This window comes from Dipteris shenzhenensis, chromosome 8 (genome assembly GCF_047967505.1).
Source record: "Dipteris shenzhenensis isolate YYH24624 ecotype China chromosome 8, Dip_SZ_1.0, whole genome shotgun sequence".
Lineage (NCBI taxonomy): Eukaryota > Viridiplantae > Streptophyta > Polypodiopsida > Gleicheniales > Dipteridaceae > Dipteris > Dipteris shenzhenensis.
In genome coordinates, this window is record NC_141603.1 from 31,300,369 (window position 1) to 31,314,043 (window position 13,675).

General features: G+C 44.0%; 2 protein-coding genes across 3 annotated transcripts; one reads left to right on the forward strand and one right to left on the reverse strand.

Annotated features, from left to right (window-relative positions):
- Positions 1 to 6,134: 6,134 nt before the first annotated feature.
- LOC147899381 (F-box/kelch-repeat protein At1g16250-like) lies at positions 6,135 to 7,359 on the forward strand. Its single transcript, XM_087377715.1, has 3 exons — positions 6,135 to 6,456; positions 6,570 to 6,620; positions 6,722 to 7,359. Exons 1-3 carry the CDS (start codon positions 6,135 to 6,137, stop codon positions 7,357 to 7,359), a joined length of 1,011 nt encoding a protein of 336 aa, XP_087233841.1.
- A 1,297-nt stretch (positions 7,360 to 8,656) lies between these two features.
- Positions 8,657 to 13,078, reverse strand: LOC147899382 (pentatricopeptide repeat-containing protein At4g13650-like). Of its 2 annotated transcripts, none has more exons than XM_087378557.1 (3): positions 12,801 to 13,078; positions 12,614 to 12,675; positions 8,657 to 12,526 (listed from the first exon to the last, which is right to left on the reverse strand). In XM_087378557.1, exon 3 carries the CDS (start codon positions 12,434 to 12,436, stop codon positions 10,073 to 10,075), a length of 2,364 nt encoding a protein of 787 aa, XP_087234683.1. In that variant the 5' UTR covers positions 12,437 to 12,526; positions 12,614 to 12,675; positions 12,801 to 13,078; the 3' UTR covers positions 8,657 to 10,072. The 2 variants fall into 2 exon arrangements, with proteins under 2 accessions (XP_087234683.1, XP_087234682.1); XM_087378556.1 differs by having other exon boundaries at positions 12,797 to 13,078.
- Positions 13,079 to 13,675: the final 597 nt, after the last annotated feature.

A 13,675-nucleotide genomic window follows, 5' to 3' on the forward strand; every position in this document is an offset into this window, starting at 1 on the left:
ATCGTCGAGTTTTTATAAATGTAAGATCCTCTATTCAATTTTTGCTCAGTAAGTTTTTTTATAACCTATTATTGGATGTAGATGTACATTGTAATCTCTTTTGCTCAATTTTCACTCGATGAATTGTAGTTGATTATCTAGATGGCACCACCGGGCCCCCAGTCACCGCGGTGGCTCAGAATACTTTTGCCCTCATTTATATTTACTGCAACAAGTACTAAAACACCAATAAAGTAGGACTACAATTTCCTTATTTTAGGACCAAAATAGCGTTAAAATAGCTCCAACGACCCACCATTGTGGTTGCATGGAGATACATCTATAAAAAAATAATTAAACTTTTAGAAAAGTTTAATTAATGATGTGGCCTCCTCTAGGGGCAAGGGCCATATCGACACGCATTATACAATCTCCAGGATGCCACTAGACAGATATGGCATGTCAATATAGACCTTTCTCCTAAAGGGGACCCCTCAAGGCCCATATCGTCAATTGCATTTTTCTTGGTTGCACAAGGAAATACATTTTCCTTAGTACACAAATATATAACTCCAAGAACCAGCGTGATGGTTGTCATAGATCTCCTTCTATTTGCCAGCATGCTGGTCATCATAGATCTCCTCTTGTAATATGTAAAAATAGGTAACGGAGCTATAACTCCAAGAGTCCGCACGGTGGCCGCTCCAAGACAACCTTAAATTTTGGGCGATGATAGGTCATCATGCCAGAGCCTGAGCTGAGATGTTCAAAATGATATATTGTCTCATTATTATGCCAAAAACCATTGTTGTGGTTTCTCAAAGACAACCTATGATTTGCATGGGTGCACTGCCCAGTGGCAACTAGGTGGCAAAGCTGCAACAAAAGGTTGCACGATGACAGGTGGTCAGGCGAGAGACTGCGCTGCAACGGTGTTCAGAATGATAGATTGCATCTCATTATTACGCCAAGAACCAGCGCAACCTTGAATTTTATTGATTTGCATGGGTGCGGTCCCTAATGACAAGTGGCAAAGCTGTGGCAAAAGGCTACGCGATGATAGGTGGTTAGGCCAGAGACTGCGTTGCATGAAACAATGCAGAGATGCACGATGTAGTGCCGAGTTGTCATGTGTCGAGATCTGCAGTGCTATAAATAAATATATTTTGTCTCATTATTACACCAGTGTGGCATCATACATCGAAAAAAAAATTCAGCGAGAGCACGGATACGTGCAAAATTTAAAATCACCTAGGAGTGCGTCATGTCGCTACCCCAAAATGGCCCCGAAATTAGTTATGCGATTAGCTACACCCAAGCACGTTGACCCAAGTAAACTTATATTGAGAAAAAACCCTCAATCTTGGCTCTACAGGAGCTTAAAGTAAGTAGTAAGGGATTTAATTGATAAAGAGGGGGGGGGGGGGGGGAGAGAGAGAGAGAGAGAGAGAGAGAGAGAGAGAGAGAGGGAGGGAGGCAGGGAGAGAGAGAGAGAGAGAGAGAGAGAGAGAGAGAAGAGAGAGAGAGAGAGAGAGAGAGAGAGAGAGAGAGGAGTGCACATGATATAGCTACTTGTACACTATCTTATATTGAACATAAACATGAATATATACATGGGTACCCGTCTAAAGGGTTAGGGTTAAGGCTAGTGTTTGCCCCTAATACCCTATCTAGATGGTGCAACTTACACCATCCTTAACATCCCTTCTTAAATTGTACTGGGTAAGTAGAGGGTGCATGTACAAGACCTTTTGCGGATTTTGTTTGGTGCATATGATAGCAATCAAAATTGAAAAGAAAATTGGAAAGAATCAGAGTGAATAAAACCCAAAAGATATGCTAAAGGGAAGAGGAAGGAAATATGCAAAAAGTAAAGTCCACCTGGATCAAAGACTGGTCGATCGAAAGATGATTGCATGGAGAACTGTGTGTATGGTTGCATGTTGAACATGTCAAAGCTGAACATGTCATGTGTCATCGTACACTGTGCAGCTACTCTGTAGTAGAGGCATCCAAATGTGGGGCTAGTCTATGTAGCTATGAAGAAGGAGTCCGATAGGTTGTGACATACGAGGGTGTCACAAACCCAAAAGATTTGATAGCAATGGCGGAAGTATGCCATAGTAGAACTATAATCTTTGTCAAATGATGTGGGGTTGAAGAAGACCGCATAGTCAGTGTGGACAGAGTGATCTAGGGGCTGAAAATATGGGGCCGAAGGTGTAGGTATGATATACTACTCTATTGATGAAGAGGCCCATAAAACTGACAAGGTGTTGCAACCTATATGCTCAATTGTCATGAGCTGTTCAAAGGTTGTGTGTTGTGTGTTGTGTGCATGACTACGTCACATCCATCGGCATGGGATGTAGCATCTATCATAGGCTCAAGGTGGAGCTGATAGTGTGAAGGCCTAGAAGCCTAAAATACAATCAAGGAAAAATAAGATGTCCCTGAGGCATATGCGGTGTCGAATGCTGATGTCAAGGCTGATATGAAGCTGTCGATCGGACCACTAATTTGCATCAAGTATGGACTGTATACGACAATCATAAGTGCATGCTGAAACATTGAGTCTCCCCAGGTTGCACTATGGTTGATCTAGATGATGTCCACTACACTAGGGTAGGACTAATGATCTGCCAATCAGAGCTACTGATAACTGGATCCAAGGGCAGTGCAATGTGGCACGACTGAGCTTGCTGGAATGTTTTGAAGACTAATCTATTGATCATTTGTAGAGCTCATGGAAACTGTTTCCAAGGATGTGATATGCTCCATGTCAAAGGTGAAAGCATCAATGATGGATTCTGAAATGGAATCACCGGAGTTGGATGCACTGTGGCATGTATCTCCACATGCAACTGGAGATGTGAGTGCCTCGTACTGAGGACTTGCCTACTGAATAATTGCATGATAAATGGTGAACTCCTGATGAGTATCTGCATCTCATGTGATAGTAATTGGAGTTGGATCCATGCATGAATGTGATGGTCGTACATCATTGAAATCCTCAATGCAGAGGGCTTACCGAGAAGTGTGCCTCACGTTGAGGGCTTACCATCAAATGTGCATGATCAAAAACTGTGGACTTATCCATGCTAGCATGTGGAACATCTGCATCTGATCTCTCAAGGCCAATGAGGCTCGAGTCTGTATCATAAACTGGTACATATCCTGTGTCAATGAATGGTCATAGTAAGTTCTCTTTCTGTTCATGAATATCGTCCGAAGTCATGACTGGTGTATCATCAGCTGTATGATGTGGATACCTCCATGCTAGGGGCCGTTTGGTGCTCTATACAAGAGGCCTACCCATGTATCAGCAAGAGTGTCTATCCCCCCTAAGAACACTATAAAAGAGCTGCCACTATGGGGCTTATGCTAGAGTTGATGCTGAGGGCTTATGCGAGCTCAATGTATCAAACTATGAACCAAGTCATGTGAGGGAAGAACTATGTGTATGCCAAGGATCAAAGCCTATAGTAAAGTGATGACAAGTGCATGTCGAGAGTAGCAAAGAGGATGGAATAAGAGGAGAAGGAGGGAAAGCAAGGCAGTAGAATAAAGAGAAAGGAAGAGAGGAAAATGAGGAGGGAGTAGCAAGGGCAAGAGGAGGGCAAGAGATGGAGTAGCAGCAACAACAGGGAAAGTAGGAGGAGAAGTAGAAGGAGTGGTAGCAGTATAACACAAGGGAGGAGAGGGAGGGGGCATGAAAGGAGAGGGAGTTAGAGAGGAAGGATGAGGAGGATGCAGGTCAACAACAATATATGAGAGGAAGGAGGAGAGGATTACAACCTATAGGACTAGGCTACTATCTAGGAGCAAATTGAGAATCTACTCTACTCCCACACTTGCTAGACTCCTTCCTCCTTTCAATTTGCCTCCAAACATTCAATGGCTGATGTGGTGGATGGGAGAGTAAGGCCAAGGTTTCCCTTTTATAGAGGAAGTCTAAGTCCTCTCTTCTTGTCCAAATGATGATTGATTGGCCCTATAAATGGGTTGATCTAGCCCTTATAAGGATGATTAACTGAGAGGGCCAACCCCTAGATATGGAAAAACACATGGCCCTGTCATGCAACATATTTACTTCCCCAAGATGATCAAAGCATGGCCATCCTCATTTGTTTGATGCTTGGTCCAAAGGTGGTAATCTTGCCCTTGGCTGATCATCTTCCAAAACTAGACGTCCCTAAAGGCATGTCCATATACTAGGCATAATGGTTTGGTACTCCATGCTATCCATGTGGTAACCATATCCTCATAAATGTATCGCTCATAGGGAAGCCTCTGATGCTACAGTGATGATAGGAGCAGGAGGAGGATGGAACATAAAAGGATGATGGAGGAGCAAAGAGGTAAGGACCCAATAAGGAGATGGAGATTACTAGAGAGGAGAGTCTATAGGGTAGGGGGATGAAATGGAGCTATGCCATGTGGGTAGTAATCCAATTGCCACATGGGTAGCATGATGTAATCCTTCTTATGTTTGTTTTGGGGTAGTAACCTAGGCGAACACATCAATGGCCACTCAAACGAGCATAGAAGGAAGCCATCTAGGCCACCATATAGCACTGGAAATATGAGCTAGTATAGGGCTAGAGCATGGAAAAGGACTAACACCCAACCTCCACCCACCTAGGGGTGTGGCTATACAAATTATATAATTAGCCTATAAATAGCTAGTCAATGTGCTAAAGCAGGTCAATCATAGGATTGTAGGTCAATCTTATATATGGGAGAGGGACTACTATTGTTGAACCTTAGGGTTCAATGACTTTCAAGGCTAAATCCAAAACCTTGATCAAGGAACAAAGAGGGTATCAAGGGTAACGATTGAGGACTTGAGGCCTCCACACATTGTAGTGTTTTTTCCTTTAGACTTTATTGCATTTCTTAGACTATAGTCTCTCTTTAAATTTGCTATAGAGTATGATCTATTACAAGGGTTTCTTGTAATACATCTTGCCTTGTACAATCATGCTCTTTTGAGGAGTGTTGAGGGAACTTTATATAATACATTTTGCATTATATGTGCATGTCCCTCTAAGGGTTCCTTTTTTAGACATCTCACACTGTATTAGAAATATGGAGCTCCGTGAACCACTATGGAGTTCACCAAGCAATATATAAGATATCACATGAGTTGAATAGAAGAGTTTAATTTTCTTGTGGAGGTACATAAAATATGCATACATAATGGGATGATTAAAGCACTTTTTGCTAAATGCACATGATGTAAGGGTGTTTTACATAGGAATGCCGCTGGCATGTACCCTAATTTTTTTAGAAGCATACACAACATCAATGCCCAATGCCTAAACTATCATTTTAAATGTTAGAATACTGGTTAGCTGCCATTAAGGCTTATGTAGCAAAGTTTTCTAGTTATTATCATCAAACATCAATGATTATGCTGAGGTTTATAGATAGTTTGAGTAGTATGATGAGGCTTTTACTTTCACAATTGGGAAAAAATTAGCTTAATACAATTGGGATACTAGTCATTCAAACTGAACACGAAAGGTGGGTCAAGATGACGGTACGACATATATGATAGAGATGGAATTTGGGAGTGACATCTAGAGGAAGAGCCAAAGCAATAACGTGCTTCAACATCTAGCATAATACAAAGTAATAAGACACATGATTCCAAAGAATGAGATATAAAAGTGTCTTGAGAGATTTCAATTCATGTAGGTACAAAAGTTAGAGATCCCAGAGCCATGGGTGGTGTAGTTTATGAAGCAAGATACTTCTTAATTTTAACAGGTTACACATGAAAGAGTTGTTATAGATGTAAAAGTAAAAAGGTTTTGAAATCTTTAGCCAGGCGAAAAGTCCTAAGGGCCGATTGGATGGTTTTTGTGCATGTCTTTGCTTTCCGAAACTTTAGCTTATTCATGCTTTTTGGCCGGTTTTTAGGTTACTTTCGTTTAATACCCCTTGATTTATCCCCAGGCTAGATCTTCAAGAGAGTCGAAGTCGCAGCAAGAATTCGCTCAAGAGTTATCCTTAGGCGAGCTCAAGAGTTCGTCTCGGCTGTGCTGCTTTGTAGTCATGCAGCTTGTGCCTGTCCGTAATTATTTCTACGCCCGCTCGTTTTGTTGATTTCGGATCAACTGCAGGCTTTTGAATTTTCCGATCAATCCATGACATTCGACTGGACGAATAATACACACGGCAGCGATACTCTGCAAACGGTAGAAGCGTGCTCTTCTTACGTTCAGAGGAAAAGCGAGATAATAATATGTAACAATATTGCAGTCAAGCCAATGGACAAACCCAGCTGGTCCAATCTTCGCTTGCAGCTTGAATCCGGGATTTTAGTACCGGGTCTGCCAAACGAGCTTGCCATGTTGTGCTTAGCTAGATTAATACCTCTATCTCTACATGGTGTGGCTCGTTGTGTCTCCCGTGCTTGGAGGGACGCTCTCAATCCATCCAGTGTTGAGGTTGTGAGAAGTAGCATGGGTATTCAAAGCACTGGATCTTGGTTTTAGTTTCCGATGGTTCCCGCGCAAAGTTAGACTGGTTGCTGGTAGATCCTCTATTCCTTTGTTGCCACAATTTACCCTTTGCACCAGTGCGTATACAACCATACGATGCTTTTGACGTCGTCCAAGGAGTAGCGGCAGGTACACACGTTTTGGTTCACGGCGCGCTACGTGGCCTGAATTTCTTTGCTTTGACGTAGTGGCTGGGAAATGGTCCCCATCCCCGCCTTGCATGAGTGTAGACCGAACTGTATTTGCTTGTGCGACACTCGAGGGCTATGTATACGTTGCTGGTGGGTGGCTAGGACAAAGTGTAGAGACTTTGAAAAGCGCGGAAAGGTACAACGTGAGGACGAGGCAATGGGAGATGCTGCCGGACATGAACGAGGCGCGCGCAGGGACTACCGGAGTGGTGTGGAAGGGATGCTTTTGGGTGATAGGAGGAGTCGACGGAAGCGATTGGCAGGAAAGCTCGGCAGAGGTGTGGGATCCGAGGAGAAGCGACTGGAGGGTGGTGCCCGAGATATGGCCCGAGGAGATGGCTAAGAGAACTGATCTGCCAAGGGTTGCCGTGGTTGATGGTCAACTCTATGGGTTAATTGCATGTCCATTTTCCGAGTTGATGTGGTTTGATGACATCAACGCAGAGTGGAAATCATTGGGACTTTTACCGAAGCAATGGTCATCCGAGAGATACGGCTGCTCTTTGATAGCCGTGGGTAGCGAAGTCTGGGTTGCCCTAACTCCAACACGTTGCTCAGGCAACAACGATATCGTTGTGCTTGCTACCGTGCCTACTCTTCGACCCCTGTGTTGGAAGAAACTCCCTTTCTCTATTCCTTTCCCCAAACTTCATATGAGCATTGTTATGAGCATCTAAAATCACAGCATTGTTGTGAGCTTCTCAATTTCAACAATATGCCATCCCTTGCAAGAATCAGATCGATCAAAATGGGTTGCTATGCCTAGAAGCGATTATGGATCAAAAGATGAGTTATTTCTCTTGTCAAAAGATAAACATTTTGCTTATGAGTCTTACCTGCCCTCCCACGGTGGCTAAATGGTGGTATCTCACCCGGGGCTATACTGATTTGCAAGGGAATCGTATCTCTGCCCGTTGTCTGCTGAGATAGAAGACGGTGAAGCTAATGTGAATTCAAGGGCTAATCTTTTAACCCCTACTTTATGTGAATTTATGAGATTAAGAAATCCCTTATGTTGAATGGTTGTACATATCAATAATATGAATCCAAGGGGTAATCTTTTAACCACTACTTTATGTGAATTTATGAGATTAAGAAATCTTTTAACCACTACTTTATCTGAATTTATGAGATGAACTCCCTTATGTTGAATGGTGATGTTTTTGGAAAATGTAGTTGCGATGGACCATCATTGCTCATCCCTATAAAAACTATAGTTGTGACGTTGCTCATCCCATTTGGAAGCCAAGCCATATAAAAAATATTCCTTGACTCAATCTTAGATTGACTTTCACATCATTGGTCTTGAGCTCCCATTGATGTCACAATGAATCCTTGTGATTTGAAGTTGAGACATGAGAATGCCACCTTAGCCCCATGGATCTAAGCCTTTGTCTTGTAGAAGACATCAACGCAAATTTTAAATTATGGCTCCTAAACACCCAAGTGTTCTTTCCAATAGCTATCTATGTAGAAAATACATGACAATAGAATAGAGCAAACCCTTTTTGGCTGAATTTGCATTGTGTAGTAGCTTACAAAAACAAGGCACCCATGGGCAAGCCATGACAATAGATGCTAGCAAACTTCGCAAGGCTTCATCACATGTGTTTAAGGGTGCTTGGCAATATTTCTGAGTCCACATACTTTAGAAAATGTCTTGCTTATAGAACACTTGACAATGAGAAATTGTAGCATGTGGGCACCATTTAATTTATATGGTTCATGTTGGAAATTGTGCAAGGAGCAAGCCCATGTTAGAAATTACCCAACAAAGGGTACGCACAGCGTAAGACTGATAGTAATGCCCAGGAGCTCACACAGTGTGCGTGTGGGTTGTGGAATCACAAACTTCTTTACTTAATGTGCAAAGATGTGCAAGCCAGTAAATAGACAATGCTCAGAAACAAATATAGACGCAACACTTTATATTTCCGTCGTCAGAAACTAGGACAGGATACAATACCAAAAGGTCCTACTAGAAGCCTGGCACTTCTAATCTCTGAGCCCACGGGCTCCACCTCGAGCAAATGTAGACTCTCTGTCTAGAGTGATCCTTTCCACCTTGCTGTCCGGAACCTCAGCCTAGGTGGGCAGCCCTTCTCAACTTAGTTTGCAGCTTCTCTGTACCTCCTTCACCTCCTGGATATAGGCCCAAGGTAGGTCTAATGCTGCTCTTATCTGTTGGCTCAAGTGTTGCTCCAAATGATATGTTATGAGGCCAAATGCCTCTCCTTTTATAGGCCCCCAAGGGCACTGGCAAAAACCGACCAGCCTGCCCCTGCACAGACCAGTCTGTGGCTGGTCCAGCCCCATTAGGGCTCACAAACCGGGGCCTCTTGGACCCACTCTTCTAGGGCCTTGGCCCTCCAATCAAGGCAAGGGCCCAGCCTATATAAAGGCAGGTCCCTGCCTCGGCAGCCTCCTTTGTTGCTCCAACAGGCCTCATCCAGCCCCTTACAGCATCATACCCTGCTCCGTACAGTTGTGCCACATGTTCCGGGTCTGCACACCCTTGTACCTTGTTCCGTACACTTGCTGATGTCAGCACCCTGTGCGCCTCTATTCGGGGCCTGTTCCAGCCCGTAAAGGCAGCCTTTGAAGCGTCTCTGACAGGCTGCTGTGCTGCCCACATGACAGCTCATGTGCTGCCCATGTGGCAGCCCCTTATGGCTGTCCTTTCCCTGTGAGGTGCTGCTCATGTGGCAGCCCCCTCCCTTATCTTTTCTGCCTAGTTTCAACCCCCCCCCCCCCAATGCTCTCCTCATATGGGGGGCTTACAGATAGGAGGTGACCATTTCAACAGCCCACTCTTCGATAACGAGACATCATGTGTGCAAAGCTCATAACCTACTCAAATATTTGAGCCAAAAGATACAATGAAGTAGCGATGTTGCCCAATCAATGCATATATAGGGTGTGAAGGAATTTGGTGGGGTGAACACCTTTGAGGGCAGTGTCATAAGGATGGTGAAAGTGCTCTCTCTCTCTCTCTCTCTCTCTCTCTCTCTCTCTCTCGCGCGCGCTCTTTAACACAAACAATTGCCCTTCACTTGTCCATAGGTTTTGGCATTCCAGCTTTCCACTTGTCCATAGGTTTGGCATTTCCAACCTTTCGCTTCTCCTCGTCCAATACATTTTTCTTCTAACTTGCCTTACCCTTCTCTCCCCATGTGATTTTGCCCAAATTTCCCTCTCCTCCACTTCCAGTCATTATATCAATTCACTCCTACCTCTTCCTCCTCTTGTCTTTCTCATACGCTGGTTTCCCTTCATTTGTTCATACGTTTTGTCATTTCCACCCTTCCTCTTCTCCTCTTCCAACACATCTTAGTCTCACTTGCCTTGCCAATCTCTCCCCATGTGATTTCGCCCAATTATCCTACTCTTTCACTCCCTATGTGATCCATCTCCTTTTCCCTCTCTATGAGCATTTGCATAGATGTTGGACATCAAGACATAAGATGCAGCATCCTTTTCATCCTCCTGCACTGCATGTTCAAAGGCCAGTCTTCCAAGCTCTACATTACCCCATTTTCGACAAGCACCCAAGACTGTATGCCATGCCACAAGATCAGGATGAAAAGGCATTTTCTTTACCATCGCTATAGCCTCATCTAATTGGCCTGCACGGCCAAAAAGATCAACCATGCCGATGTGGTGTTCAATGCCTGGAGTGAAGCAATAGTCTCTGCTCATGGCTTCAAAATAATTCTGGCCTTTATCCACTAGACCCGTGTGACTACATACAGTAAGAATGATAGAGAATGTGACCCCATTTGGATTCATGCCATCTCCTCTCACTCTCTCAAGCATATTGAAAACCATTTCGCTTTCACCATGTTCGGCATACCCTGCAATCAGTACATTCCAAGAGACCTCATTTCGAACTGGCAGCTTGTGAAATGCTTCTCGTGCTTCTGCAAGCGAGCCACATTTGGCATACATGTCCACCAAGGTGTTGCCAACAACAAGGTCTAGTTCCAACCCCTTTCTAGCTATCTCTGCGTGCAATTTCCGGCCCTTGTGTATCGCTCCTATGCTGCCACAAGATTTCAAGCTGCACAAAAATGTGACAGCATCTGGAGAGATACCCTCCACTTGCATCTGTTCGAGACAGTTAAGTGCTTCCTCACCAAGTCCATGTTCCGCATATCCTGCAATCAGTGCAGTCCACGAGATCTCCTGCCGAACTGGGAGCCTGTCAAAAGCTTCTCGTGCTTCTGGAAGTGAGCCACATTTGGCATACATATCCACCAAGGTGTTGCCAACAACGAGATCACTTTCCAAGCCCTGTCTGATTAACTCAGCATGCATTTCTCGGCCCTTGTCAATGGCTCTTAAGCTGCCACAAGCTTTCAAGCTGCAAACAAATGTGACAGCATCTGGAGAGAGACCGTCCAATTGCATCTGTTTCAGACAGTTGAGCGCTTCCTCACCAAGCCCATGCTCTGCATATCCTGCAATCAGTGTGTTCCATGAAACCTCATATCGAATTGGCAGCATGTCAAACACTTTCCGTGCTTCTGCAAGTGAGCCACATTTGGCATACATATCCACCAAGGTGTTGTTAATAATTACATCTCTTTCCAGCCCCTTTCTGGCTATCTCGGCATGTATTTCTCGGCCCTTCTCTATGACTCCTATGCTGCCACAAGCTTTCAAACTGCAAACAAATGTGACAGCATCTGGAGAGAGACCCTGCCCTTGCATCTGCTCAAGATAATTAAGCGCTTCCTCACCAAGCCCATGCTCGGCATACCCTGTGATCAGTGCAGTCCATGAGACCTCATCTCGAACTGACAGTTTGTCAAAAGCTTCCCCTGCTTCTGCAAGTGAGGCACATTTACCATACATATCCACCAAGGTGTTGCCAATAACAAGATCTCTTTCCAGCCCCTTCCTGGCTATCTCGGCGTGTATTTCTCGGCCCTTGTCGATGGCTCTTATGCTGCCACAAGCTTTCAAGCTGCAAACAAATGTTACAGCAGTTGGAAAGAGACCCTCTACTTGCATCTGTTTGAGACAGTCAAGTGTTTCCTCACCAAGCCCATGCCGGGCATATCCTGCAATTAATGCATTCCACGATACCTCATCTCGAACTGACAGCTTGTCAAATGTTTCTCGTGCTTCTGCAAGCGAGCCACATTTAGCATACATACCCACCAAGGTGTTGCTAGTTACAAGATCTTTTTCCAGCCCCATTCGAGCTATCTCGGTGTGTATTTCTCGGCCTCTTTCTGCATCTTTCAGCCTAGCACAAGCCTTCAGTACAACAGTGAAGGTATACTTACCAGGGTGTACAGAATCCTCTTGCATTTTCTGGTACAGGTTGAGAGCATGCTTTGAATCCCCAAATTCAGTGTAACCCCGGATAAGAGACGCCCAAGAATACTCATTCCGATCAACCAATTTGTTAAAGACTTCCTGAGCATCACACATGCTTCCAACTTGCACGAGCATTGGAACGAGGTAGTTCCCAAGAGATCTATGATCCTCCAGCCCATTGTTGCACAGATAGGCATGCAAGCGCTTGGTATAGGCTACATTTTTCTTTGTTCTGCACTTACGCAAGATGCATGTAAGGTTGTGAGCGGAAGGCGGCTGGGGCATCTGTTCCATAGACGTGAGTGCCTCCTCTAAGCTGAGTGTTTCCCAGATACTCTTCTCGCACACTCCAGCCTTGCCACACTCCTCCACCAAGCCACAGCCTTGTGCCTGACCAGAGGATGATTTGGGCTTTTTCTCTAGCATATCTTTAACCCAACCTAGAGTGTACCAGCCGTCTATCCATAGCGACTCCTTAGTAATTTTATGTTTGTAGTCTGGAGATTTCGAGATTTCCTGTTGGTAAGATTCACAAGAGACTCGTTGGTCAATCTAAAGATTTACCTGTGCAAATGATTCAATTCAAACTCATCGCAAGCTTACGTTTTTCTCTTGCAAGGGATCCGTGAAATACTCTTTCCATAAGCATTCGGTCCCTGATCTATCTGCGAAGCATGGGTGTCGCCATTTCCCGGGTAAAAAAAGCAAGGTCAGCCCTCCTTACAACCCATGTGAAGAGGTAGAAAAACCTGGACGTTGCAAAAATATATTGACTGAGGGAAGTACCTACACGCGAACACTCGCCCAATACCGCTCCACTGTCCTTGGAAGCCATCGGAAAGTGAGGGCTCGATTGCCAGGGCAGATGGGGTGGCAACCAATCGGAGTGTAGATCTCCACTACGAAACCCAGATGTATACAAGGGATCTCTGCCTCCTCCTGTACATACGTTCATCATCATCGAGAGAACTGATAGAGAGAACAGAACTTTAGAGGGAAGAGGATGTGAGTCTGAGATCTTTGGAGTGTCCCCACTCCATGCCACTCCATGGACCAATCGCTACATGATTGGCTTATTCCATCTCCCTCAAACACTGTTAGAATAAAACCATCCTTTACTCTATTTTGAACCTGAAATTTTTGGAAAAAACCCTCTTAAGTGGTGAGAAGAAAATTAATCAAAAGGATAAATTTTTATGGCAATCTTGACTTCAAATACATTTGAAAAATAAACCTTGAAAATCAAGGTTAAGATTAATAAATAGTCTTTGGAATACCGGTTCATGTTGCCTAAGGTCTTTATAAATTAAAGGTTTTAAGGTTGTATTTATTTATTTTTTATTATATATATTAATTAAAGTTTAAACAAATTTGTCCATGTGGCTTGCATTATAGTCGTTGATCAAATGGATCAAATTTCAATCATCACCGTTGATTACTCATTGGATGTGTGGTTCTAGTTTTAGATCTTTTTTCCAATGTCTTCTTTCTCAAACTATGGATTGTGGACTGTGGAGTCTGCTCATGTTGTCACATCGATTCTCTATGCCCAATGTTGCCCATTGCCTACTAGACTTTGCTTCTAAGTTCTGGAATCTGAGTAGTGATTCCTTAGTACTCACTCGTGACTCATGACTCATGAGGTTGTCTACGTCAAGTTTCAAT